We start from the raw sequence: 27,689 nt of genomic DNA, 5'->3' as shown, positions 1-27,689 counted from the left end.
GACTGAGTAAAGACAGTTTATAATATGCCCAGACAATATAATACTGAGTGAAGACTGTTTACAATAAGCAAAGACCATATCAGACTGAGTAAAGACTGTAAACATTGTGCCCAGACAATATAATACTGAGTAAAGACTGTTTACAATATGCCCAGACAATATCAGACTGAGTAAAAACTGTTAACAATATGCCCAGAGCATATCAGATTGAGTAAAGACGGTTAACAATATGCCAAGACCATATCAGACTGAGTAAAGACTGTTTACAATATGCCCAGACCATATCAGACTGAGTAAAGACTGTTTACAAAAATGCCCAGACCATATCAGACTTAGTAAGACTGTTTTCAATGTGCCCAGACTATATCAGACTGCGAAAAGACTGTTTACAATATGCCCAGAGCATATTAGATTGAATAAACACTATTTACAATGTGCCCAGACCATATGAGACTGAGTAAAGACTGTTTACAATGTGCCCAGACCATATAACACTGCGTAAAGACTGTTTATAATGTGCCTAGACCATATCAGACTGAGTAGACTGTTTACAATGAGCCCAGAACATGTCAGATTGAGTAAAGACTGTTTAAGATATGCTTACAGTCCGCTCATAAAATATCTTAATGAGTAAAAACTGAATCAGACTGAGTAAAGTATGTGGACAATATGCTCAAACAATATCACACTGAGTGTACAGACTGTTTACAATGTGTTCAAACAATATCAGATAAAGTTCAGACTGTAGCTCGTTACTAATGTGTTTAGAAATATCGAAACAGTGTTGTGACTGTTGATGAATACAAATTATAATTTGAGCAATCACAACTATGCCGTTTTAAAAACTTACCTCATTATTCATCCAAGGAGAATATATCTGCTCGGATCGGTGCACTTTCTTATGCTGAAAACAGTAACACTCCTTGTCACTTATCAATTTCACATATTCAAATGTGTCTTTATAATAATAGCCATCACTGCATTTGAAATGAAGTTTAAAAGATATTTTCACTTTATACCTGTCTATAATATCTTCAATAAGTTGTTTTACTTCACTGTATATATCGCTACACGTATTTCCGAATCCCTCCTGTTGTTCTGAAAACGACACAACTTGGAGAGCAATTGTGTCAGTGGACATGGTTACCAGTATCTTTTTCCAACCAGATCCCTCAATGTCAAACATACAGATTCCACGATATAAAGCAATGCCACTGTCTAATTTGCTGGGCTTGTAATTTCTGATAAACAAGGCAGATAGATGGTTAAAAACAGAAGGTGGAAGAAATTCGAATTTAAAACAAAGCCAAGAAGTCCTTTTACATTTTTCTGTAATAATGCCAAATTTTTCACATACAACGTCAAACGTGGAAGACGGCATTTGGCTTGGCATTATAGAGTAACTTGAGTCTATTTTGACCAATATATCTAGCTTTTCCATAACTTTATGTAAATTGATATTCTGTCCTGAAAACTGACGTCCTCCTTTTGATTCGAAGAGTTCTTTTATTAGCGATTCACTTATTTTGCCTTGTTGTGTAAACAGTGTCCAGTCCTTAAGGTTGTGCAATCTTCTGTTACCAATTCTATCTGAAACTAAACATCGATAAGCATCTGCTAACCACTGAGGTCTTAATATGATCAAGTCCTGTATATCTTCAAAGAAAATAATGTTCCCTACATTATGCTGAAATCGAAGAAACAACAACAAATCCTCCTTTTCTATAATATTGATATCAGGATGCTTAGCCAGTTTGAACATTTCAGTAAAATTGATGAAATTTTTTCCATCGTTCTTATTGATTTCAATCAAATGCTCTAAAAGAATCCATTTTAATGGAAAAGCTTTACCCCAATTATCCATTCTCCGTGCTGTCTCGTAAATCGCGTATCGCAACTTCTCAAATTCTTCATCACTGTCTTCCTTATTTGACAGATAAAATGTGTTGTGCAAATGATAATATTTACTGTTTAATCCACAAATAGAGTCCATTTGATCATTAAGTTCCTTTTCTCTTTTCTTAAAATCTGCCTATAGAAAAAAAACCAAAGAATTAACACTTATCATGTTTAATACTGCTGATATAAAAAAAGAAGCGGTGGTATGATTGCCAATGAGACAACTCAAGAAACCAAACAACCCAGAACTTAACAACTATAGGTATATGTACGGTTTTAAACAATGAGCAAAACCCATATCACATGGTTTTGCTCATTGTGATGAGGTTCAAATCGTCATAAAAGGCTTTTATCTCTCTATTACTTACATTGCACATAGTCAGCTATAAAAGGCCCCGAAATGCGAAATGTAAAACATTTCAAACATTTGTCAAACGATAAAACTAAGTTTTTTAGACAGACAAGTTTGTTAGTGTTTGATAAAAAATCGTCTTTGTCTGCTCTTTGGTCGGGTTGTTGTCTCTTTGTCACATTCCCCATTTCCAATGTCAATTTTATCTTGTTCATATTTCGCCTCTCTGTCTCAAGTAATGAATTAGCGACACCTCTCTGTGAGGGTTAAATCAACAAGTAATATAAATGTTTACAGAAACAAACTAAAAATGACAAGTGACCTTGACCCTAGTATATAAACAGTTTTTCAATAACTTGTTAGTGTTTGTTCTTGAGGGTATGAAGTTTATAGTTATTTAATTGTTCATGTTTAGATTCGAAAGTTTGAAAAATATTAAGATTAAATTTATATTGTCTATGATGTACAACAAGTGTTGATGAAAAGGATATTAAGAAAATCTGGCTACGATGTACATGATGCATGACAAGTTTATTCATTTAAGTTTGTGCCTACACTGTACGGCACATTTGTTACTTTAGTCATTTACTTCTATTTAAAATTGTTGAACATGTAAACACATACAGGTGGTTATTTTTTTACCTGAAGGTCGTTTTTATTCTTCAGAATGAGCACGTGTCTTACCTGTTCAGGTACACATATTTTATTTCAATGACCGATTTTGACAATAAAGATGTTTTGCTTTTGCAAGATGACGAAAATGATGATGAAATTAATGATTGGTTGATTGATTGTTGGTTGCTTTACGTCCAGTAGCAAATATTTCATGCATGTTCAGGACAAGAAAAAAATAACAATAAATACAATAGGAAGGTCATATAATAAAAGTGGCAATCCAGGGTGAAGGTCAGGGAAATTTTAGTTGCCATTGGAAAATGAGGGTATATTGGATAGGTGCAGGAACTTTGCTATGCAACAGGCCACATACGGACTCATAAAAGAGTTGTTGTAAGGGTTATAAATGTGCAAAGAACGTGGCACTCTATGTACTTCGCATCCCCAGTCACCTTTGGGGTTTGAAACTAATGAGGTAATGGCTAAGCATTTCATTATCTATTTGTTCCTGATAACGTTGAAGATGATGAATGTAATAGAAAAACTAGAGGTAGTTTCAATAAAACCCTCTGTTAAACAGTCAAAAAGTCTAGTAGAATTATAAAAGGCAGTGGTATTACAAGTCATAAATCACCAAAACCTGTGAAAAGGAAGTCCATGTGGAGTGGTAGATCATCTGCAGAACCTCTTGATTCTACTCAAGAGAAAGAAGCAGTGTTGAAAAAATGGTGCAGAAGCTTGATGAACTGTTTTAGAATGAATTATATGAAGCCTGCCCTTATTCCTTCACTCAAATTTTGCTGACAAATATACCTTTGGAAAATTCTTTTTGCAAAGAAGTGTGTAACTGTAAAAGAGGGACGAAACATATCGGAGGGAAAGTCAAACTTATAGATAGAAAATAAACTGACAACGGTGGCTAAAAATAAAAAGACAAACAGACAAAATAATAGTAAAGAATACACAACATAGTAAACAAAAGGCTTTGCACCATTGATTGGCCTTGATGTATAAAAAAAAGAAGATGTGGTATTATTGCCATTGAGACAACTCTCCACAATAGACCAAAATGACACAGAAATTAACATCTATGGACGAAGGTCCTATTTGCAAACATATATAATATGACGTTCCGATCAGGAACGGGCGATAATTAGTCATGTTTTGTGATATTTCCGAAGCGAGGGAAAACTTTCTACTGTTTTACCTTTTTATATTTATCCTTTCCAGTGAACACTAATAAGATCGGAGGATCGATGTGTCCATAACTAGTTTGTTCGTTGGTTGTTCGATGGCAATGGATAGAATCAAACCAAAAATCTAAATACTCTGAAATACATCAACATTGTTCAATAAATAAAAGTTTGAGACCAAGTTAGATACTTTGAATATGTATACATAACAGGGAAAAATAATAAAATTATGAATTATTTCTATTACTATTTATATTTTATACCTTTTATTCCCCAGTTTGAAAATGCTATAACTTTCTTTATAATGCTTAAAAAATTATAAAAGTGGCAATTATGGATAGCTAACAGATAACTCTTCAAATTAATGCAATGTTGGTATTATGCAACAATAATGTAATCAATTATAATATTAACTGTTTCTACAAAATTTTACGACAATTTCTTCTTTAATTGAAATAAGCTTCTCCATGGATCCCATGATAGGGTTGATATTATCATATGTTGTTCCTGGAGCCATCATCTACATAAGGGTGTCTAAGATTTCGAATATAATGTATAGATCAAATTTTTCACCTAATCAAACGGTATCTCCTTTTATGTGGTAAGGATGTTCACACTAAGTACAGAGTTGTGAGAGAATGGAATATGATAGCGATAATTTATAAATACATCCTTTTGTAGCTCATGCTATGTTGATTAAAATTTCGTTACAATTTTAGCAACTAATAATTAATGACTTTACTATTTTATGTGTAAACACGTTTATTATGAGCTATGTAAGTCAAGTAGTTCGTGTATTTTCTAAGTATGTATCAATTTTTTTGGAAAGAAGTGTAATTTACTATCGGTCAGTAAACATCTATTGGCTGTTTTGATAATTTAGGTAAGCATACGATCTGTATTGTGTCTTGTACTTTAAACAGCAAATAATCTTTGACGAATTTATAATTTGAATATGTAAACACGTTAGTTTCGATCTATGAAAGTCAAGTAGTTCGTATCTTTTTCTGAGTAAGTTTTAAAACAAAATCTAACAAATTTACTATCATTTTGTCGGTCAGCAATCGATAGCTATCCCTATGAAACCGATAAGCATCTATTGGTTATAATGATAATATAGAATATTCGTTGAAGGTGGAGCACGAAGGCTATTTTAATTAATTATTTTAGTGTGTCATTTGTATGCATTTTTTTTTATTGAGTTAAGCCTTCCAATTGATATTTTATTGTGTGGTTTTCTATGTTGTGATGTTATGCTATTGTTTCAGAAAAATAGAGAAGGTTTGGTATCATTAAAACGTTTAACCCCGCTACAAATTTTTGCACCTGTCCTAAGTCAGGAATCAGATGTACAATAGTTGTCATTTGTTTAATATGTAATTTATACGTGTTTCTCGTTTTTATATAGATTATAACGTTGGTTTTCCCGTTTGAATGGTTTTACACTAGTAATTTTGGGGCCCTTTATAGCTTTTTGTTCGGTGTGAGCCAAGGCTCCGTGTTGAAGGACGTACATTGACCTATAATGGTTTACTTTTATACATTGTTATTTGGATGGAGAGTTGTCTCATTGGCACTAACACCACATCTTCCTATATCTAAGTTAAATGAATATATACGTGTATTGTCTCCCTTGAACCTCTTCATAATTTCATATTTAAGCATAGCTATTTGATTTAATTTCAAATAATTACAAAAAATGTCAATTCATTAGATTTCAGTATTTGGTATTGGTTTATCAAAGACTTTCATGTATATTCTTTTTTAAAACGTTTGAAATTTTTATTTAATCATATTTTCCTAGATATTATTCAGTAACATTAACATAACATGTTCACCAATCATGAAATTCTCTCATCAGGAAGCAAGTTCGTTTTATACCCTTCATCTACATAATAATTTATTCATTGAGGCAACATACAGTGACAGTACTAGTGCAGATAGTGCATTTGCCTCAAATTTTGCAGGCCTCATTATAGTAATATATTAAATCTTCAGTTTTCTGTCAATTTATTATTCAAGGTAAATAATTCAGGTGAACAATTCACGTACTATATGACATTGTAGTCATTCTGGATCTGCTGTCAAGGATACACTGTTTTAGATTTTAAATTAAAGTTGTTATCCGCATCATCTACTTTCAAAATAAATTTCGTCGATCAACTTGCATAACAATGTACTTGATTCCATAAAGAAAAATATACACACAAGATTCACATACACACAAACACAAAACCACCACTTTTTTAAGAAACTTCAAACTAGTGGCAAATGCTTTAGTGTAAAGTTATCATTGGAACCTATATAAAGCATTTGGACTTTTATGAAGAAAACTATATATGAAACCCGTTTTCATATTATCTCCCCATTTAAATTACTAACGGAGGAGACCAAACAGTAATTTCTGTCCTCCGACCTTGATTTAAAGTCGAGAAATCTGCTACACTGAGGTAAGGAGGGAGTGGTTGCAACAAAAGAGAACCCGTGGATTTCAACCGTTACTTTTTGAAAATTATAGATCAGTATCTTCCGAGCGAGCAATTCATTGTTTGTGCTTGTGTTCTCATTTACTTTCTTTCATTGATATTAGTCAATTCCATAATCATGTGGTGTTCTACACGGTGATATATTTGTATGACATTGTACGTATTGTTTCAATTGATTACTATGCTAATTATTTCTCTATTTATTCGATTTTTTTTAGTTTTTGTTCGATGCCCACACTTTTTAATGTACATTGGTTACAAGCTGGTGGTTAATTATATAAAATGAAAACAATGTGTGATGTTATTTCAGTCCACTTTTATAAAAGGATCAAATCATAAAAATTAAAGGGAAACTCCACAAAAAAAAAATGAAAATGGACATTTTGTGCTTTAGTCATAAACAAACTTTAATTCTCTATATAAAGAGATCAAAATCGAATTTTAGAATTCACTATCCGTTCTCGACCTATCGCAATCCTGTCGGCATGTTCGATAAAAAAAAGTCACGTGATATCTACATGATTTATAAACCACAAACAACAGAAGGAATAGGGGATTTACCGCCCGTGCGTTAAAAACTCCAATCATCAGTCAAAATGTCTTGTCAAGAGTACGGTTGTTATGTCCGACAAGGTTATGACAAGGTTATGAAAAAAGTCTACATCTGTTTCCCAATCCAATAAAAAAAAAAAGAATTGTATCAGATATAGTTGTACAACCTTAAACTAACAGCAAATAGTTGCATCTTGTGCAAGCTCAAGTTGGTTTGCGAAGACCATTTTGAATAATTAAGTTTCGAGGGAGATTCGATGGTAATTATATTTTCTTACAGTTCTGATGGCTATAGTTATCAAATCCTTGTATGATAAAATCTCCTTAATTAAAAAAAATTAGATTTGGTGAGGAAGAAAAGTTTCAATTATAAAAAAGATAAATGCAGTGTTCTTATAACCATCACTGATTTACAAAAGATGCATTAGTATGCCTCTTTTATATCAAGTGCATTTATTAACATAAAGGATAGTTCCGTATTGAGACAAAATAATTTTTCAGTTAATAAAGGTTTGCGATATAAAATAACTTTTTTTTTAATTATGATATGTAATGGCTATTAACAAGAATAAATGTTAGGACTGAATTAAAATATAATAACTATATCATGTTTGAACATTTTAAGGGTATTCTGATAAGTCATTGATATTTTATCAATCTATTGAATCGTTAAACATAGATACAGTAACATTTTATTATAAAGTAATTATCAAAGTTGAAGTCATCTAATTTTTAAATTGCATTTGTTGTATGGGTAAACCGAATGTTTGTCTGCGATGATGCCGTACGTATTATAGAAATACATTTCGGCTTCTAGATAAACATTTTCTACCTCGGATAACCAACACGTTCCTTTTAGACTCCAGGCAGAATAATTTCACTAGCTTGTCCATTCGCACCGTGTAGATAAAACCTGAAATGCTGTGTTAAAAATGCTCAAACTCAACACGTTAATATAAACTATCATGTTTCGGAAGGAATTAAAAAAATGGTAAACATTTAAGCAATTACACAACGCTTCATAATTCGAACTGTGGAAACCCAATTTGTGTCTTGATGTTCTATCATCCTGCACCCATTTTTCAAACATCTTTCATGTTCATTGCACATAACATGTTCAGTGTCATCGTCTAGGTATCAAAGCTTTATGCAATACAGATATACAATAAAATGATCATCGCCATTTTGATATCAGGAACATATAATGTTCCCAGTTGATATGTAATAAATAAACAATCTTTTAACTTATATGGATTTGTTTTCTCCTGTTCCGCGTTTCTGTGGAAATGTTGTTATATTTTATCTAATTCTAATTTTTTTAAGTGAGAGTGTAGATAACCCTTGAAGACACTTTAATAAGTACAAGTTCCAGTTAAATTTTGAGTTAAAGTTCGAGTTTTATTTTGAGTTCGAATATTAACTTTAGAAAGAGTTCTAGATAAAGCTCGAATTCACTTAGAAACTTTGGAGTTATACTGTCAGATAGAATCAAATTTCTGGTAAGAGTTAAAATTTTGAGATCCGATGAAATTAAGAGAAAGATTGCAGTTTCTTTTTTCTGTTGGTGCACCTCTTTTTCTTTGAATGTATATTCTTTTATCAGATTTATGTTTCAGTATGGTATACCTTTACTTCTTTCCCAATACTGATTAATAATAGGTTATTTAAAAATAACTGATTAATTTGTTCATTATTTTATAAAGAACCAAGGTATCAAGAGTAAATGAGCTACCTTTGTATTAAAAAATGGTTGTCCTTATAAGTAATGATCGGAATCCGACAATCTCCCTATGTCAAGGGATCACATCGAGAGCTCTGAACACGCACCTACATCTGAACGTCTAGTTTTTTATGGTTTTTGTTCATGTCTTTATCTTTTTGTTACATAAATTCAGTGGCAAATATTACACGAATATCAGCACAAAAACATTTTTTTATATGAGTTGAATACTCTTTCAAAAGACGGACCTAAATGTAATGATCACTTTTTTTGCGCTATGAAAGACATGTTACTCTTCATAAATACATTTGTGTGTATGTTAAATTTTTCTCTTGTTGGTGACTTGTAAAGCCAAATATACAGTGTGGAACTTTTGTTGTTGTGGTCATCAAAAGTTTCAAAAAAACTAAGCATAGTGTTTGATATTCCCATATTGCTCTGACGTCTAGCGGTCGTACTTTTTTATCTGCTGATCGTACAGATCGCTACAATTGACAGGTTAAAGAATTACTACAAAACATATTTTTTTTGTGCTCAAAGTATTAAAGCCTGTACAAGTGGTTACATGGCCTCTCCATTCCCAACAAAGAAACTAACGAATCGCTACTAGTCTGCATTCTCTGGAAGCATTACAGAAAGATTGAGTATAATGTACTTTATAATTTGGTGCTAGATTTTTTTGATTTCGACAGCCAGCAACCGATGTAAAATTTTGTATGCTTCTTTTACAGTGATTTTTAACTAGCGTTATTGTTAAATAACGTTTGATATTTACACAAATATGAGTAATATACAAATCAATCTTGATCATGTTTTTGTGCTCCACCTCCCAACAAGAAAAAAAAAAGATAGATATAGAGAGGCGTTAGATACCACTGCTTTGTATAACCCGACAGGCTGAGCTGGATGAATACAAATGTAAAATTATTTTTTGATGAATTATTTATACATGTAGTATACAGAAGACTATAGTAATGACGTTTCGTGTGATATAAGAAAACTGACAGTCATTGTTCTTATTTACGTCCCTATGTTGGACAGAAAACTACAAAATCCGGAAGCTGTATGCTTACATACTGTAACTCTTGGTAATATAATATTGGTTTTTTTTTCGTAAAATATACGCTGAATCCCACATACCGCATCGCGACGATACGCTGCCAACAGTTGGGTTACATCAATAACAGAACGATTGCACGGATAGTGACAGGATATTCGCCGGAACTTTTTTGTTATTTGATAGATTATATTATATTTATAATATATGTACCGGGGTATATCTATTAATACAATTTTAAAACTTTTAAAAATCATGCATGTTGTACTGGTTTTTTTTTTAAATTAAAAACTTTAAAATTGCTATAGTTTTACGATTGTTAGCAAAAAACATCGCCAGATTTAAATACAAGTTAAAGAATTCCGGTGAAGAAAATTTAGCAGATGTGCAATTATTATTAATTGGGAAATGTTACATTCAATTTTTAAGATTAATAGTACTATTCTATTAACTTTATTTTTTAATTCAATGCTATTTTTAAAAAATGTATTCGAAAATTGTTCCATTTTTGATATTGTATACACCTCAGGAATTACAAAAAATGAATGTTAATTTTCAATAAATTTATACAATGTGTTTGCTGTTTCTCTATTGTTAATCTACTTGTAGTTAAACACGCAATACTATTTTAGGTAATCCATTTAGAATATCAATATTCACAATTACTAACTCTGTTCACAAATATTTTGCATTGGATTTACTATCAAAGTTACAACGGTAAATAAAACATATTTTCATTTCAATATCAGTAAAAATGTTCAATAGATATTTTATAAAAAAATCTCAATAATTTATGAAATTGATTCGAAAATATTTACATTTATAAAATTTCATATACTAGGAAGTTTTATTCAGTCAATACAAAACGGTACACGCATATATATTTTCTTTCATTCTTATATTGTGGTTATTAACCATGTTAACTACGACTAACGATCATCTGTGCGCTTTTAATTACGTAACATTTCAATACGCAATTATGACTTTAACAGATATTATTTTCCCAAGGATTCAACAAATCGGGTTAAAACGTCACAACCCACTCAAGTGGGTTAACAAAAAAAGTTACAAATACTTGATTTTCTCCGTTATTAGAAAGAATATATATTTAAAACTTTGTGAATGTGTTTTTCATGTTAAGATGAGCATATTTAGATAATACGTAAAAAATCGCTGACTTTTCCTTTAAATAAAAAGTTATCAAAGGTACCAGGATTATAACTAAATACGCCAGATGCGCGTTTCGTCTACATAAGACTCATCAGTTACTCTCAGATCAAAATAGTTGTCAGGCCAAACAAGTACAAAGTTGAAGAGCATTGAGGACCCAAAATTCAAAAAAGTTGTGCCAAATACGGCTAAAGTAATCTATTCCTAGGATAAGAAAATCCTTAGTTTTTCGAAAAATTCAAAGTTTTGTAAACAGGAAATTTATAGACATTACCGTATAATTGATATTCATGTCAACACCGAAGGCTTACTTTGCCATATTTGTATATCTGAAGATCTACAATTGTACCTTAATGTATTTGATTTTCTTATATTAAAAAAACATACCTCCAATTTTCTTAAAATCGTCAAAACACTGACTTAAACCTTGTTTACTTATGTCGTCCTTCATATCTGCAACTACCAGGTATACTGCACTGCTTGTCAAAAATGCTTGATGTGTAGCATAAAACTCTTTTTGTCCTGCAAAGTCCCATAATTCACATAATGCGAAAATATTCGAGAGAGTATTTTCAGTTGATTTAGAAAACACATTAGACATCAAATCATCAGGCATAACCAATGGTGTAGACTCATTCGTATTTGTATTATTATCAAGATCAGCCTTTGTGTCGGTAACTAAATCCTCAGGTATTACAAATGATGCAGATTCATTCGTATCGTTATTTTTATCCATATTAACATTTACTTCGGTAGCTAAATTCTGATGTATTATCAATGAAGAAGACTCATTTTTATCATCGTCGGTTGTCGTTTCTTTGTTATCCGTAGGTATCTCATCAGTTTGACTTCTTTTTATATTCTTTGTCTCATTGACCTGCTTATGAAGAGTGTCTCTGTCCTTTGCATTTGTATTAAGTGCTCTCTTTATCCGGCCCATTTTATCATCGTAAATTTCTGACAGAAAAAAAAGTTCCCTTTTTACAACAAGTTTCAAGTCATATCAATTAGAAGAAGTATGATTTACTATACCTGGTTTTATGTTTATTGTATAGGTTCATTAGGATAGTACCCTGTAGGTCATGTTACATTGTAAGAGAATATAAATTTTACTTAAATTAATAGATTGTAGTTCCCATATACACTTTTTTCTTTTGTACCGCATCAAACGTTGTATGACCCTAGATAGAGACTTTACTAAAAATTTCCTGTGCAAAGGAATTGGCAGTTATTTTGAACATTTGATAAGTCTCTATTATCATGATTATTTTCATGTTTTTATGGACTAAATATACCATCCCTTTATGATTGCTGTAACTTATTTCAGGGTCTGATTTTGAAAATAAAACTAAAAACATATAAAGAATAAAAAATATAAAAGTAATATAAGCAGGATCGAATTCAGTTAGACCTAGGGGTATGTTTTTATTTTGTACGCTTCTTTTAAGAGGGAGAATAAAAAAGGGACATTGAAACACATGGGTCGAAAATAAACTGACAGTTGCATTAATCATAATTCGCCGCGGATATGAGATTGTAAAATAATACCAAGATATTTAATGGCATATGAAACGAGTCGCTTGCAAATATAATGTGAAGAGGATTATGGAACTACGGCATTTACTAAACTGAGTCCCATATGCGCGTATTTTAACATTATTTACAAATCCAAAACATATAAACGAACAAAAAATTTCAATGCACTGAAAACTTTGCCTACTAATTCTCGTTTTATTCCACAAGTTTACCGAACGTGACATTAAGTACAGAACCATGTAAGAATCAGGCAAACAGTGATAAGTCCTTATTGGCAAATGATCAAATTTCATATGCTAGATGTGAACATACCTTATAAGAATTTGAAAAAAAATTCTTTTGAAAAAAAAAATAATTTGAAAATTTCCCCTTTAAAGTAATTTGAATAGCTTTAATTTTTGTTGCCAGTATATATCATATATAGAGGTCATATATATATAGTGATATGAAACAGATTGAAAATTGATTTCAAATATTTTCTTCCCTAGCAACCGTAATTATGCAAACGTGATCAAAAAGAAGTATAGTAAAATGCAAATTTTATCTAATTTCATTTTATTCTTTTTTAAACAGCAACAGTATACACACTTTGCTGACATGAATTATCATTGATATCGTTATATTTATAAATTAACCGTTTACAAAATTTTGAATTTTTGGAAATACTAAGGTTTTTTTTTTACCTCAGTCATATATTACCTTATCTGTATTTGGCAAAACTTTTAGGACTTTTGGTTCTCAATGCTCTATAACTTCGTACTTTATTTTGCGTTTTTAACTTTTTTGGATTCGAGCGTCACTGATGAGTCTTTTGTAGACGAAACACGCGTCTGGCGTATATACAAAATTTAGTCCTAGTATCTATGATGAGTTTATTTATTATATATATTGTCTTTTAGGAGAAGCTCTATAGAATAAATCTAAACAAAAAAAAGTTAGGAAATATTTCGCTGCTGTAGATGGTAGCACCATCAAAATCGTCAATTTTGAAGTTTTGTTTGTGTTAATTATGATTTTTACGCCCCATGTTGATACAATTTAAGGAACTATTCACTAATGTCATGCCAATTCCTATCCATATGATATAAAAGGGTTTAAAGGTTTAATTTTCTGCATTTTGAGTGGAACAATATATAGTGTGTTTTTGTCTTATTGGGGAGGAGGGTCCCTTAAACTATTTCCAAGGGGGGAAAATGTTATGATTTACATTAGTAATGAGCCCAAAGTCCTGTTACCTTGCAAGCATCAATGGGATCTGAATAAATATAAATGAAGGATTTGATTTCTGAGAACCAAATAATTTTCTCACTAAGAGGATATATCAATATATTGATCCACATCTCACACCCCACTTTAGTGATGAAATTTAAGCCAACGATTACTATGTTTTGTGTCTCCCACACTGATTTTTTTATTTAAGATGTGATAAACAGGTACTCCTACAAAATATTTGTTTAGTGGTACAAGCAGTTAAATAAAAATAAAAAGGTGTCTGTGGCACAAAGGTGCCCCCTTTTCTTCCTCATTTTATAAATATGCAAGAGTCAATGTTTTTGTATACAGCATTTGTTCCCTTTAGTACAGGACATATCTAAGGTACTAACATGTAATAAGTGATACCATCCTTATTCGTATATCGATAATATTGAACTTAAATTCAATGTTAATTTTTAAAACTTTTTGAAACTTTTAACCTGAAGCAGGACAGACAGACAGACAGAAAAACAAAGGGACAAATAAACAGGTGCACAGAATGAAAACTGTAGAGTTGATCAAATATTAGGGTTAATCTTTCAAATCTACAGGTCTTACTATATTTTTTTGTTTAATGGACAGATCATGCAGAACGTAAAAGATGAAATAAAAGCAATATAGCGATCTTTATTTTAATTGTATACATGCGTTTCTAATTTTTTTTAATCAAACTTGTTCATAACTTTTGTTTAATTATTTGAATTAATATTTTTTTTCTGGAAAATAAACAATACTTTTACGTGATTTTACCTTTTCTTAAATCACTTTTATTTTTACCTCACATGTGTTCTATGCGGTTGCCAAAGTAGTAACAAGATGTCACGTGGTTACAGTATTTGCATACAGATGAAGAAGGTTGAAAAATCCGCGAAACGAATTATGTAAAATGTGAAGAGTGAAAAAATAATTTTATTCTTCAATAAATTCAAAAATAATTATTGCCATTCATTATAATAAATTTCTATTAAAAATAAGGCTCAAAGAACTTTTTGTCTTATTTATATTAACAATAACAACGTACACACATATTGGCATATAAATACATGTACCGTCAGAGTTGGAGTGTCGCCATAAAAATTGACAACATTGACAATAAAAGTAAAAATTTTAACATATCAGAAGACAGTAAATACACCAAATTCATTTATATGTGTTTAAAGAAAACTTGTCATGCAAGTTTTTAAACCATATCCATCATCCTTTTGTTTAATTTGATGACTTATAGACTCTATAACACATCGGAACACGAACACAGTGTGGTGGTGACCTTAACAATTGTGAAGTGTAGATTTCTGTTTGAGCAGTTTTGGTTTAAGAAGTTTTTTGTAAGATAACAATTTAGATTTTGAAAATTCTAATGTTTTTTCTCTGAACGCAAATTACACTTCAGTATTTCTTTTTGAGGAAGACGTAAATAGCCTCTAATCTTCTATACGATATGTTTTAAGTTCAAATTATCGCTTTCCGATTGTTTTGTTTTTCTTTGAATACATATTCATTATTTATCAACACAGATTATTTATATACCTTTGCCTATTATCCATTGTCCATCTTCTATGTTAATTTTGCATCTACTAACTACAATATCAACACCGTCTGTACTGGTAACATCAGATATATCCTCCTTCAACAATCTTCTTAAGAGACATGTTTTACCGACCGATTCCTTGCCAACTATCATAGTTCTTACAAAATACCTCTTTTCTGTTTTTTCACTTTGCATTAGTTTATTGTATCTAGTTTTATCTTTCTGTGGTAATTGGTTTATGGCTGCTGGTAAATCTGAAATAAGTTTACATCTGTTATGTTATTTTTTTAAATTAATATAAATTATAAAAACGCTAAGGTGTTCAGTGGAAATTATAACATATACTCTAACAAACAGATGAAATAGAAATAAGACGAACACCTCGAATATGAAGTAATCTGTTAGCTTTTCTTGAGGTTTTTTTTCAATCATGTTAAAACTCTTGACAATACACATGATATAATTACAGTAATTGTGTGTGTTTGTTTGAATGGGGATATATGTTGTTTAAGAACATGTACTTTTAAACTAATATAAAATAATGTGTACTTAATGTGACCTACCGAATTAGACTATTTACCCCTATTTGTGACATTTTTACCTATTATTGTTTTTGTTTGTTTTGTTCACACATCGTTGTCAATATAATGGAATTATATGCGACTGTCATACAAGTGAGAGGTTTAGCTAGCTTTAAAACCAGGTTCAATCCACCATTTTTTACATTAGAAAATGCCTGTACCAAGTCAGGAATATGACAGTTGTTGTCCATTCGTTTGATGTGTTTGGACTTTTGATTTTACCTTTTGATTTTGGACTTTCCTTTTTGAATTTTCCTCGGAGTTCAGTATTTTTGTGTTTTTACTTTTTTATATGTCAAAAAGAAGATGTGGTATAATTGCCAATGAGACAACTCTTCACAAGAGACAAATTACACAGAAATAAACAACCATACGACCTTCAACAATGAGCAAAGCCCCTACCGCTAAGTCTGCTATAAAAGGACCCGAAATGACAAATATAATTAAAGGCAACAGTAGTATACCGCTGTTCGAAATTCATAAATCGATTGAGAAAAAAAAAACAAATCCGGGATAGGGAAACACATCAAATATAACATGTAACACACAACGATACGAACTATAAAATAACAATGGCCATTTTCCTGACTCGGAACAATCAAACTTGTTGCTATAAAATAGTTATCAAAGGTACCAGGATTATAATTTAGTACGCCAGAAATAAAAGTCATATAACGAATACAAAGGAACGCAATCCTCCTGGGCACACTCTGGTGCTTGGTTTGACTATACTTTCTTCCTTAAGATTTGTTTAGGGGTTACATTTTTCAGATATTTGTGGCTCAATCGCCACAGCCGAAACAATGAGTGTCGGAGTTTGAATCGTATACAGTAAAAAAGGTGTCGTTATATAGTCGAATATTGAACCCTTGGAAATAAACGTAATGAAAACCGATTTTACAAGTACGAAGCAACGTCCAGTCATAACGGGGACATTAAATCTGATTCATCCACTGTTATCGCAAGTTAACAACTCTTTGGGGTGTCTGTTTGTGTTATGTTGCAATTCTTAACCGCTGTCTCTATCATATATATATATCAGTGGTAGTTTGAAATTCCCCGACCTTCATCTCGGATGGCCTCTATTTCATGACCTACCTTTATCTTGTATTTATTGTTAATTTTTTATATTCCTGAATATGCATTATATAATACGACGCTAAATAACCACAATGAGTGAACATTGGGTTGTAACATAAATTAGGCCTTGCAATAGGTCATGTACGGACCCCTGGAAAAGTTGAATTATCCACTTGCAAAGAGCATGGCTTTTTCTCTAATTAGGCATTTGATTAACTGTCCCCATTCTAACCAGACGTGGCTGCGTTCTTGATACATCCCGCAAATGCAAACTGATGTCCCACTTTAACTAGGGTTTTAATGCTTGTCGACTAGAAAACAAATTGTGACCATATTTCTATTCCAAAGTCATCCTTGTTTAGAATACAGAAAGTACTCGTAAAGTATTAACGAACACAGGTTTATATTGTATGTACTTACTAATAGAAGTGTTGGTGCTACGTCGCAATTGTAGCTGTTTTATCAGTATGATAATACAAACAACGCCTGAAAAAAATATTAAATTTTATATTCAGATTCGATCAGTAATATATGTTAAATGTATCTTTAACGTATGTTAAACAGAATAAAGATATTCTTTAGAGGTATATTATGCCAGTTTATATTTAGTCGCATTGGCAAGGTTGGACCACAATATAATTCAATAGGAAATCGGTGGTATCTTTATAACTTTTAAACATGAATGTGTGTTACAATCGGGGAAGGGTCTGCTACCCTTCCGGATCACCTGAGATTATTCAAGATTTTTTGGTGGGCTTTGTGATGCTGAGTCTTTTGTTTAAAATGTTTTGTGTGTTGTTGTTTATCTGTTTTTTCCCTACTTTCTTCGACTGGTGAGTGCGGAATATCCCTTTGATAGCCTTTGCCTTATTTTGTTAATAAGTCTGTCAATATACATTTTTTCATAAGTACTTACAGTCTACTAATGACAATATAAAAACCCATTTAACTGCTTCAATGCGATATTTATCTGAAATTAGTCGAAATAAGCTGATGATAGCGTTTTGAATTTGAAGACATTTCCATTGTCCATTCTTAATATTGTTAAACATAAGTAAGGCAGTCATCTTTAAAAGTCATAACCATAAACTATAAATGTAATTTAAAGTGAATTTTTAATCTAGATGGTAATAAAAGTTATTTTAAGGATGTATTCTTCTGACGTTTCAGTCCCGTTGAAATCTCGTTCTTGAATTATTTCCAAAACATGCGAAACAAGTGGAAAATATCAATGCATTTTAAAAATGTTATAATCAATCTTAACTATGTGAAAAAAACGAGTGTATTTACCACAAGTAGAATCTGAAGAATACCTTTTTAAATTTTATGACCAATCAAGTCAGTATTTTTAGCCAAAATTTTGAGAAATGGGAGAGAGGCACAAAATAGGATTTTACAAGGAACATGTACATCCCATACATGCCATATCACTTTTTTCTTTTCAAAATTTTAGATAGGTATTTTTTTCAATCATTTATAACAAAAAAGTTGAAATAGTAAGCAGTTTGCTCTTAAAATAGAGAAAAATAACAAATTAACAAAATTGACAGCATGGTAATAAAATTAACGGTACCAATTTTCTTGCACCAGATGCGCATTTCGACAATACATGTCTCTTCAGTGATGCTCGTGGCCAAATATTTGAAATCCAAAGCTTATATAAAAGAGGAAGAGCTATAATCCAAAAGGTCCAAAAAGTAAAGCCAAATCCGTGAAAGGAATCAGAGCTCTGCATGAGGGAGATACATTCCTTATTTTATAATAATTTATAATATTTTGTAACAGCAAATTTTAATAACACAAAAAAATCCGTATTTTCATGACATGTACCGAAGTACTGGATACTGGGCTGGTGATACCCTCGGGGACTTATAGTCCACCAGCAGAGGCATCGACCCAGTGGTAGTAATAAAATTAACGGTACCAATTTTCTTGCACCAGATGCGCATTTCGACAATACATGTCTCTTCAGTGATGCTTGTGGCCAAAATATTTGACACTTAAAGCATCACAATATAATTGGTCCACTTTATCTTAATTCAAAGTATGGAAAAAAGTATAAATGTGGAATTGTGATTTTTTTCGCACTAGAATAGCCCCAAATTGGCCAAATATTGACGAAAATGAGAAATTCATCAACACAAGGTACTTTCAAAAAGCTGTAGGAAGAAAAGAAGTGCACCACCATATGAAGTTTTCTTTACTTATTGTTTTTTACTGTAATATAAATAAAAAAATCAAGTTAAGATAAACAGTTTTTAAATTTCTAGAAATGTTTAGCTCCTCAGAGGTGTACATCCTCAAACCATTCTGCTGTTATCTTGCCTATAACCTTTCATGCGATTATTTCTGTTGCTTTGTACTCTGTTAATTGATTGACATTCGATATGCTATGGTTATAATATTGCCGGTCTGGTCATAAACCATAATTATTAAGTAAAATAAACGAAAAATCATGCATCTATTTCATAGCATTAAGCGATTTGACATGTACAAGATGAAAACAATTCTTCGGACGTTATACCATTTAATGATAGGGCCTTTTTGGTAGGTACATTATAATGCTTGCTATATTTTTATTAGCTCTTACCTTCAAACTAGAAGCTTGCACGAAAGAGAAGATTTGTCAAATTCAATTTTCACTTCATTAGCATACAATTGAAAGGTGCGTTTCAGCTTGCCCCTAACCAGTATGTGCACCAGTTCAATGCAAATGGACTGCACACGAAACTCCAAAACATATCATTAAACTTACATTTAAAAACACAAAAGACTTACAAAAACCAAAGGCTCATAAAATGTGGCAGTTGTAAAATAGGGACAAAAGATACCAGAGGGACAGTCAAAAATGCGGCGGGGCTAAACAGGTTTTGTGAGATCTCAACCCTCCCCTATAGCTTTAGCCAATCTAGAAACACACAACAATATGCACAGTGAAACTCATTTAAATAAAAGTCCTAGTCCAATTTCCGACGTCAGATTAGACACCAAAAAAACCAATAAGAAACATAAATTAACAAAGAACTGTTAGCAGTTACTTACGTGCCAGTTTCAGATTTCATTTAAACTGGTGGAAATATTATGTCTTTTGTATATGCATACCTTCTTTTCCGTCGTTTGAATTTTTTAATATCTGGAATAATGGGTCACGCTCGTGCATGTCCAAACTTTGCGAATTTCGTTAACATAGTTGGCCCCTAACACAAAATCGTTTGCTACAACACGATATAACGACTACGTTCAACGTAACATACGTTGTAAGGTCACCCTGCAGAATTATCGATATATTCGATATATCGGCGTCTAGACATGTTTAATGGTCGTTAATCGTTAGAAGGGATTAAATCTGAAATATACCGAGTCTGACAATTAACTAAGTTTTGTTTGCATGGTTTGAAATGCATGCATAGCATGGGATGCTTACATATATCGACGAACTAGGTGACGGAACATACATGTATGTGTTGTCGTCATATCCATAATACCATTGATTTAGTTTTTACTTATACGTTTTAACCAACCATCATTTTAGAATCTGCTTAAGTTAAACAATGCATCGAATTACAATTTCATTAAACAAAGTGTGTAAAACTACATGGTTCATTAGGGCCCCGCTTTTAGGCGGATCGCCTTATAGTGATCAGTCTGTCCGTCCGTCCGTAACACTTTAACTTTGTGTCCGCTCCATATCTAGAGAACCATTATGATTTCATACTTTATACTTTACATGTTTATTAACCACCACCAGAGGGCGTGTCATGATGTATGTACAACTTCCTAGGTCAAAGGTCAAGGTAAAAAAAACTTTGGTTTCAGTTGACAACCCTGTGTCCTGTGGTGAAGATCGTGTCCGCTCTATATCTTGAGAACCGTTATGATTTCAAAGTTTATACTTAACATCCATTTTAACCAACACCAGAGGGTGTGTCATGATGTATGTACAACTTCCTAGGTCAAAGGTCAATGTCAAAAATTTTGGTTTTAGTTGACAACCCCGTGTCCTGTGGTGAAGATCGTGTCCGCTCCATATCTAGATAACTGTTATGATTTTATACTTGATACTTAACATGTTTATTAACCAACACCAGAGGGTGTGTCATGATCTATGTACAGCTTCCTAGGTCAAAGGTCAAAGTCAAAAACATATTGTTCAAACATCAATTCATATATCCAGAAGTCACCTTAGAGTAGTCAACAATGAGTTCACATCATGCAGTCATATCACTATTATACTTTGAAAGTAAGTTGAGAATATTTATCAGTTTTAACTTAAAATCATAGAATAAAATCACACATGAGACTATGTAATAACTTCAAATAATGCTTCATATCAGATTATCCATACAACTTATTTACCCCACGTTATTGACAGCGGGGCCCACAGAGATGGCTCCCATCTCAATAGAATCTAGTTATTGTTGTTTACATTATCTCTAGTGTCAATCATTTCATACATATTATACAGATCGAGATCATCATAACAATTGGATCAAAAGGTATCTCCTGTAATACGGGTTGATTAGGATGAACTTTGAATTGCCTACCCAAAACGATAGTTCTTTGGAAAGAAACAGGAATTTAAACTTGAACAGACCACCTGCGGACCACTAATAGTTGTTGCAGGGTTTAGAAAGTGAACAGAATATGGCTCAATCTCTACACGAGGATTTAACCTGCCGATTCGTATTGGACAGGACTGTGAATGTATACATACCACACAACCGAAAGGATGTCCAAGCTTGGCAAGTGTTTTACCTTAGTGCGAAAAACGACCTTAAGTGATCATATTTCTATTTCGCGATAATCTTTGGGGTTTTTAAAATACATCCTTTGTTTTACAGAATTACTAAATCAGTCAATATGCTTTCTAATTGAGTGAAATACAATCAATCCGAGGAAAGAGGTTCGACTCTTCATTAATCTTAAGTCTTTTGTCGCATATAGTAGACACACTGAAAACGTCATGGCGCACATACACTCGTAATACTCGTTCAACTTTCACTGTCAACAACTAACGACAGAGACTCGTTATCTCCAATTGATTTGACCGGGGAACTGTCGAGAAGCGCGTCAAGTGTATATACAAATATAAGCCTGGTATTTTTGATGTCGTTGTCCGAACCATAAACTATGTTGACCAACTCTTTTTTTGGACTAATTTCCAGCGAGACATTCAAACTCATAAACTTACTGGTCGGAAGATGTTTTAGGTTGTATTTGTAGTTATCAAACTCAATGATGTTTATTTTCCGTGATATATTAAACCTGTGAAAAAAAAAGCATAGGGTACATTGTCACTGTAGCATAAATCGTACAAAACATTTCATAAAAAATATCCAAAATATCAAGTTCAAAGAATGTAGTTTTTGAAGTTTTTGAAATACGTCGTCATTAACATTATTGTAAAACTCTTTTCTTTTCGGTATAAGTATAACACATCCAAACTGTGGAGTCGATATTTATTTACTCATAGTGACAACTATGATTGAACATATGTTCAGATGAGTTTAATAAGACAAAATATTTGACGATTTATTTCAAATAATGTGTAGTAATTAATGGACATATCAAAGCAGTTCGAGAAATAAATAAAAACTTACATATCCCCTGAGTATGGGATTCTTGTCGTTTTCATTTCATGATAGCATTTATTATCTGAAAAATAAAAAGTCTCTTTTATATAAGCGGTTCACATATGGAGAACATTTTTCAGTAAGTTGTAATACGCGTTAGCAAATTAGTATACATAATAGATAGATAGGAATCAATACTTTATGTCAAGCTCTAACGCTTACAAGTCTGTCAAACTTGTGAACTAATGTAATAGTAACCTGCAATTTCAATCTAGTATTCAATAAACTACATTAAAATATGCAACAAATACTGACGGGATTCCTGTTTTATGGCTAACACATAAACAATACAAATGCAAAGAGCTTAATACAATGGTCAAATATATCAGGTTTAAATGTAATACGCTATTCCGATTATTCTAATCTTTAGAATAATTCAACATGTACTAATTTAATTTTGGATGTAACGAGTCTTCTGAATTTGCTGAAGTTTTTTTGTTTATCAGCTCTCAGACATAATTTTGTAATGTAATCGTGACGTCATCAACGTTTTATCGTGGTTTACTTCGGTTAAAATGGAATTAAGAATTAAATTATAAGAAATGACAGTAATATTTTCTACCTATATGAAATAACATTAGAAAATGTGATACACTCTTCGTCCCTCTTTAAAATAAACCGCTATGTGGGTTATACAGTGTGCACCACAATGTTGATGCTATTCCGTCATAGACAGAAAACATATTACTGGCTTTCCTCAAATAAACATTAAGTGTATATAGTATCAATTTATCATTATTAACTACTTGAATAGACATACCCCGGCGGCTAAACGTCAATCAGTTATAGCAATGGACTAGCCTTATTAAAAAAAGGAATCTTATCCCGAAAACTACTTTATAACATTCATACCAAGCAGTTTATGTAATTTTTAAAGAAAAACGGTATTGTTATTGGTTCATCTGCATTCAGATTTTTGTTGAAAGCTTCGTGCGAATTTGACGAATGCTCAATTGCTTTTGTATAAATGACAAAAGGTCATTAATAGACAACCTGGGGAGCAATTGATAACAATGAATGTGTCTGCTTCTATGTCGAATTGAATAGGTGAAGTTATTCATTTTGATCAAAAATGAATATTGATTAGATTCAAAACTGACAAAAAATTCATTTTACCTCTCAGTCCAATCGTTTCGTTGTATGGATTGATTCCAAGATAACAGGAGCAATCGTCAGTTGAAGGATTGCAGTAACATTGGTTATTCAAGTTCCTGACAAAAGTATATCCTTTATCAGTATTACAAATACATGTTGTGTCTGATCTAGTGTTGCTATTTTCATATGTCTCCTGACCTAGGCTGTTACAAAGTGATTTTTGAAAAGTGCAGCCACTGTACCCAACTGTCTCAAAAATGAAAGGCTGATATCGATTACCACTACATGCTGCTCTGTTTAAGTTAGGTTGAAAGACGTATTTATAACCTGCAAAGAAAGTGAATAATATTCATGGACATGAATGTTTGAATACATTTACTTTGATAACGTTTCTTTTTTTATATATTAAGTGAAATTCTGCTATATCTGTAATTTGCCATATCAATAGTCACCAAAATTTAAATTTTAAAACTTGATATTATACTTTTACTACCAAGTCGAAAGGAGTAGGTCCGGTAAGACCCCTTTTTATCCCCAAAATAAAGCAATTTTACAAAATTGTTAAAATGTAAACTTTTATCTATAAGTTGAACAGTAGAATGCTTCTGTTACGTAAATATGGGCTGTTTTTGACAATACAATGCACATATATCGGGTACAAGTACCATTAAGTCATGCTAAATCACTGAAATCTTCACAATTCTAGCATTTTAGTTAAATTTTAGACGGTTTTCGTGTAAAACGAAAGTGGCCGCATTCGTGTTCATCCTTAATATTAAAATGTAAGTTGTGTTTTATGATAATACATAACATATATAAAGGTTGAGGATGAACACGGATGCGGCCACTTTCATTTGTGACAAAAACCATCTGAAAAGTGGCATTTTTTGGCATATTTGGTAGATTTTTCATATTTGAGATTGAATCGGATCGTTTTTAATGACAAAATCTGTTAAAATCTTTCACACAAACTAATTGAATCAAATAAAATAGACACTTTAGTGTTTAAAAAGTGGTCAAAATCTTTCGTCAGATGAACCTGAAATTTAGGGCCAAAATCGGTCCTTACCGGACCTACTCCTTTGTGATTATAACACAACAGCTCAATTGTTAGAACTCATTAAAAAGATATTTCACTTGACCTATGTATTTATCTATTCGAACGGTAAATTTTCATTTTAGTGTATTTGAACCTTCAGCCTCAAAATACATGATATATTAAAATAATAAAATCTGAAGCGAGATGATGTATCAAATATTTTTCTTTTATACGTTTTCAAGACAGAATCGTCAACTTAAACACTTCTTAACATTAAAAAGTGTACTCTACTTCCCCTTTTTGATGATTTTTTTCCTTTTTTGGGGGATTTTTTTCCAAACAAAAACTGTCACCGGGGTAAAATTGCTAATTGTTGTTTTTTTTACAATAAGGAAACAGTGACAGGCTGAAACATAAAGATGTTGACAACAGATAAAATTGTGAACCTTATAATCAGCACGACTTTATCAGATTACAGTACTAGCATTCTAAGCTTTAGATAAGGCGTATGTACTTTAATTTAGTCAAGATTCCGCGATGTCGCTGGTGTTTTCCAGTATCTTTAATACTGAAAGCTAATCTATTTACATATCTGTTTTATCATGAATCGAACATCTTCATGTTGAATGTTTAGAAAATATGAGATTTGTTTTTTATTTTGCCATGTTCAATCTGATGAAGCTCAAAAAGAAAAAAAAAAGAAACTCTCCTATCATGACCTTTATGGAACAAACGTTTATAAAAATAACTTACCAGGACCTACAATGCTAGGTCTATAACATCTATCTCTGTATACATTTATTTGAAGGTTTATGTCGAATAAACAAGTATAGTTTGTTGTCGGATTACACATGGATTTGGCTCGAAGATTCCAGTGTGCCTGCGATGGACAGATGAACTCGTATGATCCAACTAATGATACCATCTACAAAATAGAAGTATAGAATACAAGTTCAAACAGAATTTTCTTTTGATACCCTTTCCTGATAACAAAGTGCTGTAATAAATTAATTCTGTAAATTGATCTGCAATTGTTTCAAGGTTATGAGTGTAAATGAATATGACTTCGTTAAACATTTCTGGGATTTGGGCTGACGGCATGATTGTTTTTATAGTTTTTTAAGGTAAAAATTCGTTTTATTGCAGTCCTTTCAATTTCAGATTAAAACAAAATACGCAATATATTAATAAAAATCGTGTACGAGGATACTATGGCCACACACACAATTTATCGAAATATTTAATTGACTCATTCCTTAGAATTATTCTTGTACAGTATCATCAGATTCAGAATTGGTAAGCATATAACGTAATACATATACTTTTAATAACTGTATAGAAAACAAAGACAATCAGGTATCAGCAAAAGATAAAATAGCAAAAAAAAACTAAATGCAAAGAAAATTAAAAGCGGAAAGTGATTTAGAAAATGACCAAATCATATTCTTCAGCACATCAAACGATTATAAAACAACTGTTATATACTTTTAGAAACAGACGGGTTTTTTTTTAAAAATAAACCTGGTTCATCAACTATTATAATTAGCACAGACACTATTGACGTTTATTTCGTCTAATTAGCAGCTGCAGGTTCTTAAATACGTGAGATGTATATACCATTTCCAATTGTAGTTGGGGTATTATTCTAAGGTTCTGAAATTTATTATTTCAGAATCAAATCGTCTCGTTTGCTTTAGGTTCTAGTACTAAGATGACCGCTCGAGCCAAATCGAGATATAAGTCTATTAATGCGACGGAGGTAGCCGTGTCTATTGTTTCCTTTATTCTAGTTCTGAAGGATATATTAATTGAACATACTCAGAGTTTAGAGTGTAAAGGGAATGACCATCATCAATAAATCATACGATATCTTTTTTTAATTTCTATTGAAACGCTCATTTGAAACTTTAGTTTCCTTTCTAAAGGCCCATTTAGAACAGTCATAATTCTCTACATTGGATTTAATGTCCTATTATATATATATAAAACGGGAAACACGTATGAACCACAACAACAAACGACAACCACTAACAGGAACGTATTATAGTACTTTGAAATCAAAGCTACCTTTAAAATGTACTGTTTAAACACTCTTCCATTTAGGTGCTCATGGAACAGTGAATTGGCATGTAAATCAAAACGTTTACACCAAAAGTATCGTATGTGCTTAGTTTTATTTTGATGCGATCACTTCATGGTAAACTTACCGGTACTTCTTAGGAAGGAATGAAACGGGAAAGTAAGAAAAACGTTCTATAATAAAATGTTTCAGTTTTATATTATACATACCTGAAAGACAGTCAGTAAGAGTAAGATGTCCATCAAATTGTTTCTTCAATTCTTAAATTTGCCACCTAAAAAGATCACATTATAATAATTAACTTTTTGATTGATTGGCGTTTACTTGACGCCGCATCGCCACAAAACGGATCCATGATATATCGACGAGAATATATTATCTTTTAAAACAAGCCAGTTTCAAAAATCAGGTCTTTCAATTTACTAAACCTTTGATTTAAACGCATCTATATTTGCACATACGATATACCTAGATGTTTCAGTGACATCATTTTTAAATCATTTTGCACTCATCTAACATATTTATATTTTGGAATATGCTATGAATTTCTTTAAAATTGTTAATTTTATTTAGACTGGAATATTGTTGAATAAATCATCCATTTTATAAAATGTGTTCTCAAGATATCTGAAAAGTCGATACATTTAATTAGATATAGACATATGTGGTGTGAGTGCCAATGAGATAACTCTCAATCCAAACACATTAAGTTGTATATTTGAAATCGTAAGGTATCATTGTCGTTTGTTGATGTAGCTTCCCTGTTTTAATGAATTTGCACTAGTAATTTTTGGGCCCTTCAGAGCTTGCTTTTCGGTG

General features: G+C 31.8%; 1 protein-coding gene across 1 annotated transcript; it reads right to left on the bottom strand.

Moving 5' to 3' along the window:
- Positions 1–589: 589 nt before the first annotated feature.
- Positions 590–27,152, bottom strand: LOC143057358 (uncharacterized). Its single transcript, XM_076230662.1, has 12 exons — positions 27,080–27,152; positions 25,544–25,715; positions 23,773–24,078; positions 22,624–22,678; positions 22,215–22,288; positions 17,940–17,993; positions 17,444–17,509; positions 15,362–15,616; positions 11,432–12,001; positions 4,074–4,195; positions 1,148–2,032; positions 590–622 (listed from the first exon to the last, which is right to left on the bottom strand). Exons 1-12 carry the CDS (start codon positions 27,110–27,112, stop codon positions 590–592), a joined length of 2,625 nt encoding a protein of 874 aa, XP_076086777.1. The 5' UTR covers positions 27,113–27,152.
- Between the last annotated feature and the right edge of the window lie 537 nt (positions 27,153–27,689).

The sequence above is a fragment of the Mytilus galloprovincialis genome, chromosome 13 (genome assembly GCF_965363235.1).
Source record: "Mytilus galloprovincialis chromosome 13, xbMytGall1.hap1.1, whole genome shotgun sequence".
Lineage (NCBI taxonomy): Eukaryota > Metazoa > Mollusca > Bivalvia > Mytilida > Mytilidae > Mytilus > Mytilus galloprovincialis.
The sequence above is the reverse complement of the archived record's forward strand: the minus strand, read 5'-3'. Positions and strand labels throughout refer to the sequence as shown.

Excerpts from the sequence above, each read along its gene's own strand:
- LOC143057358 (XM_076230662.1), bottom strand. The coding sequence starts at position 27,112 with ATGGACATCTTACTCTTACTGACTGTCTTTCAG. Across the intron at positions 12,002-15,361 it reads ACAATGGATAATAGGCAAAG|AAATTTACGATGATAAAATG; the intron begins GTATATAAATAA and ends TTTTTCTGTCAG. Across the intron at positions 623-1,147 it reads CTGGTTGGAAAAAGATACTG|ATATTTTATGAGCGGACTGT; the intron begins GTAACCATGTCC and ends TTACTCATTAAG.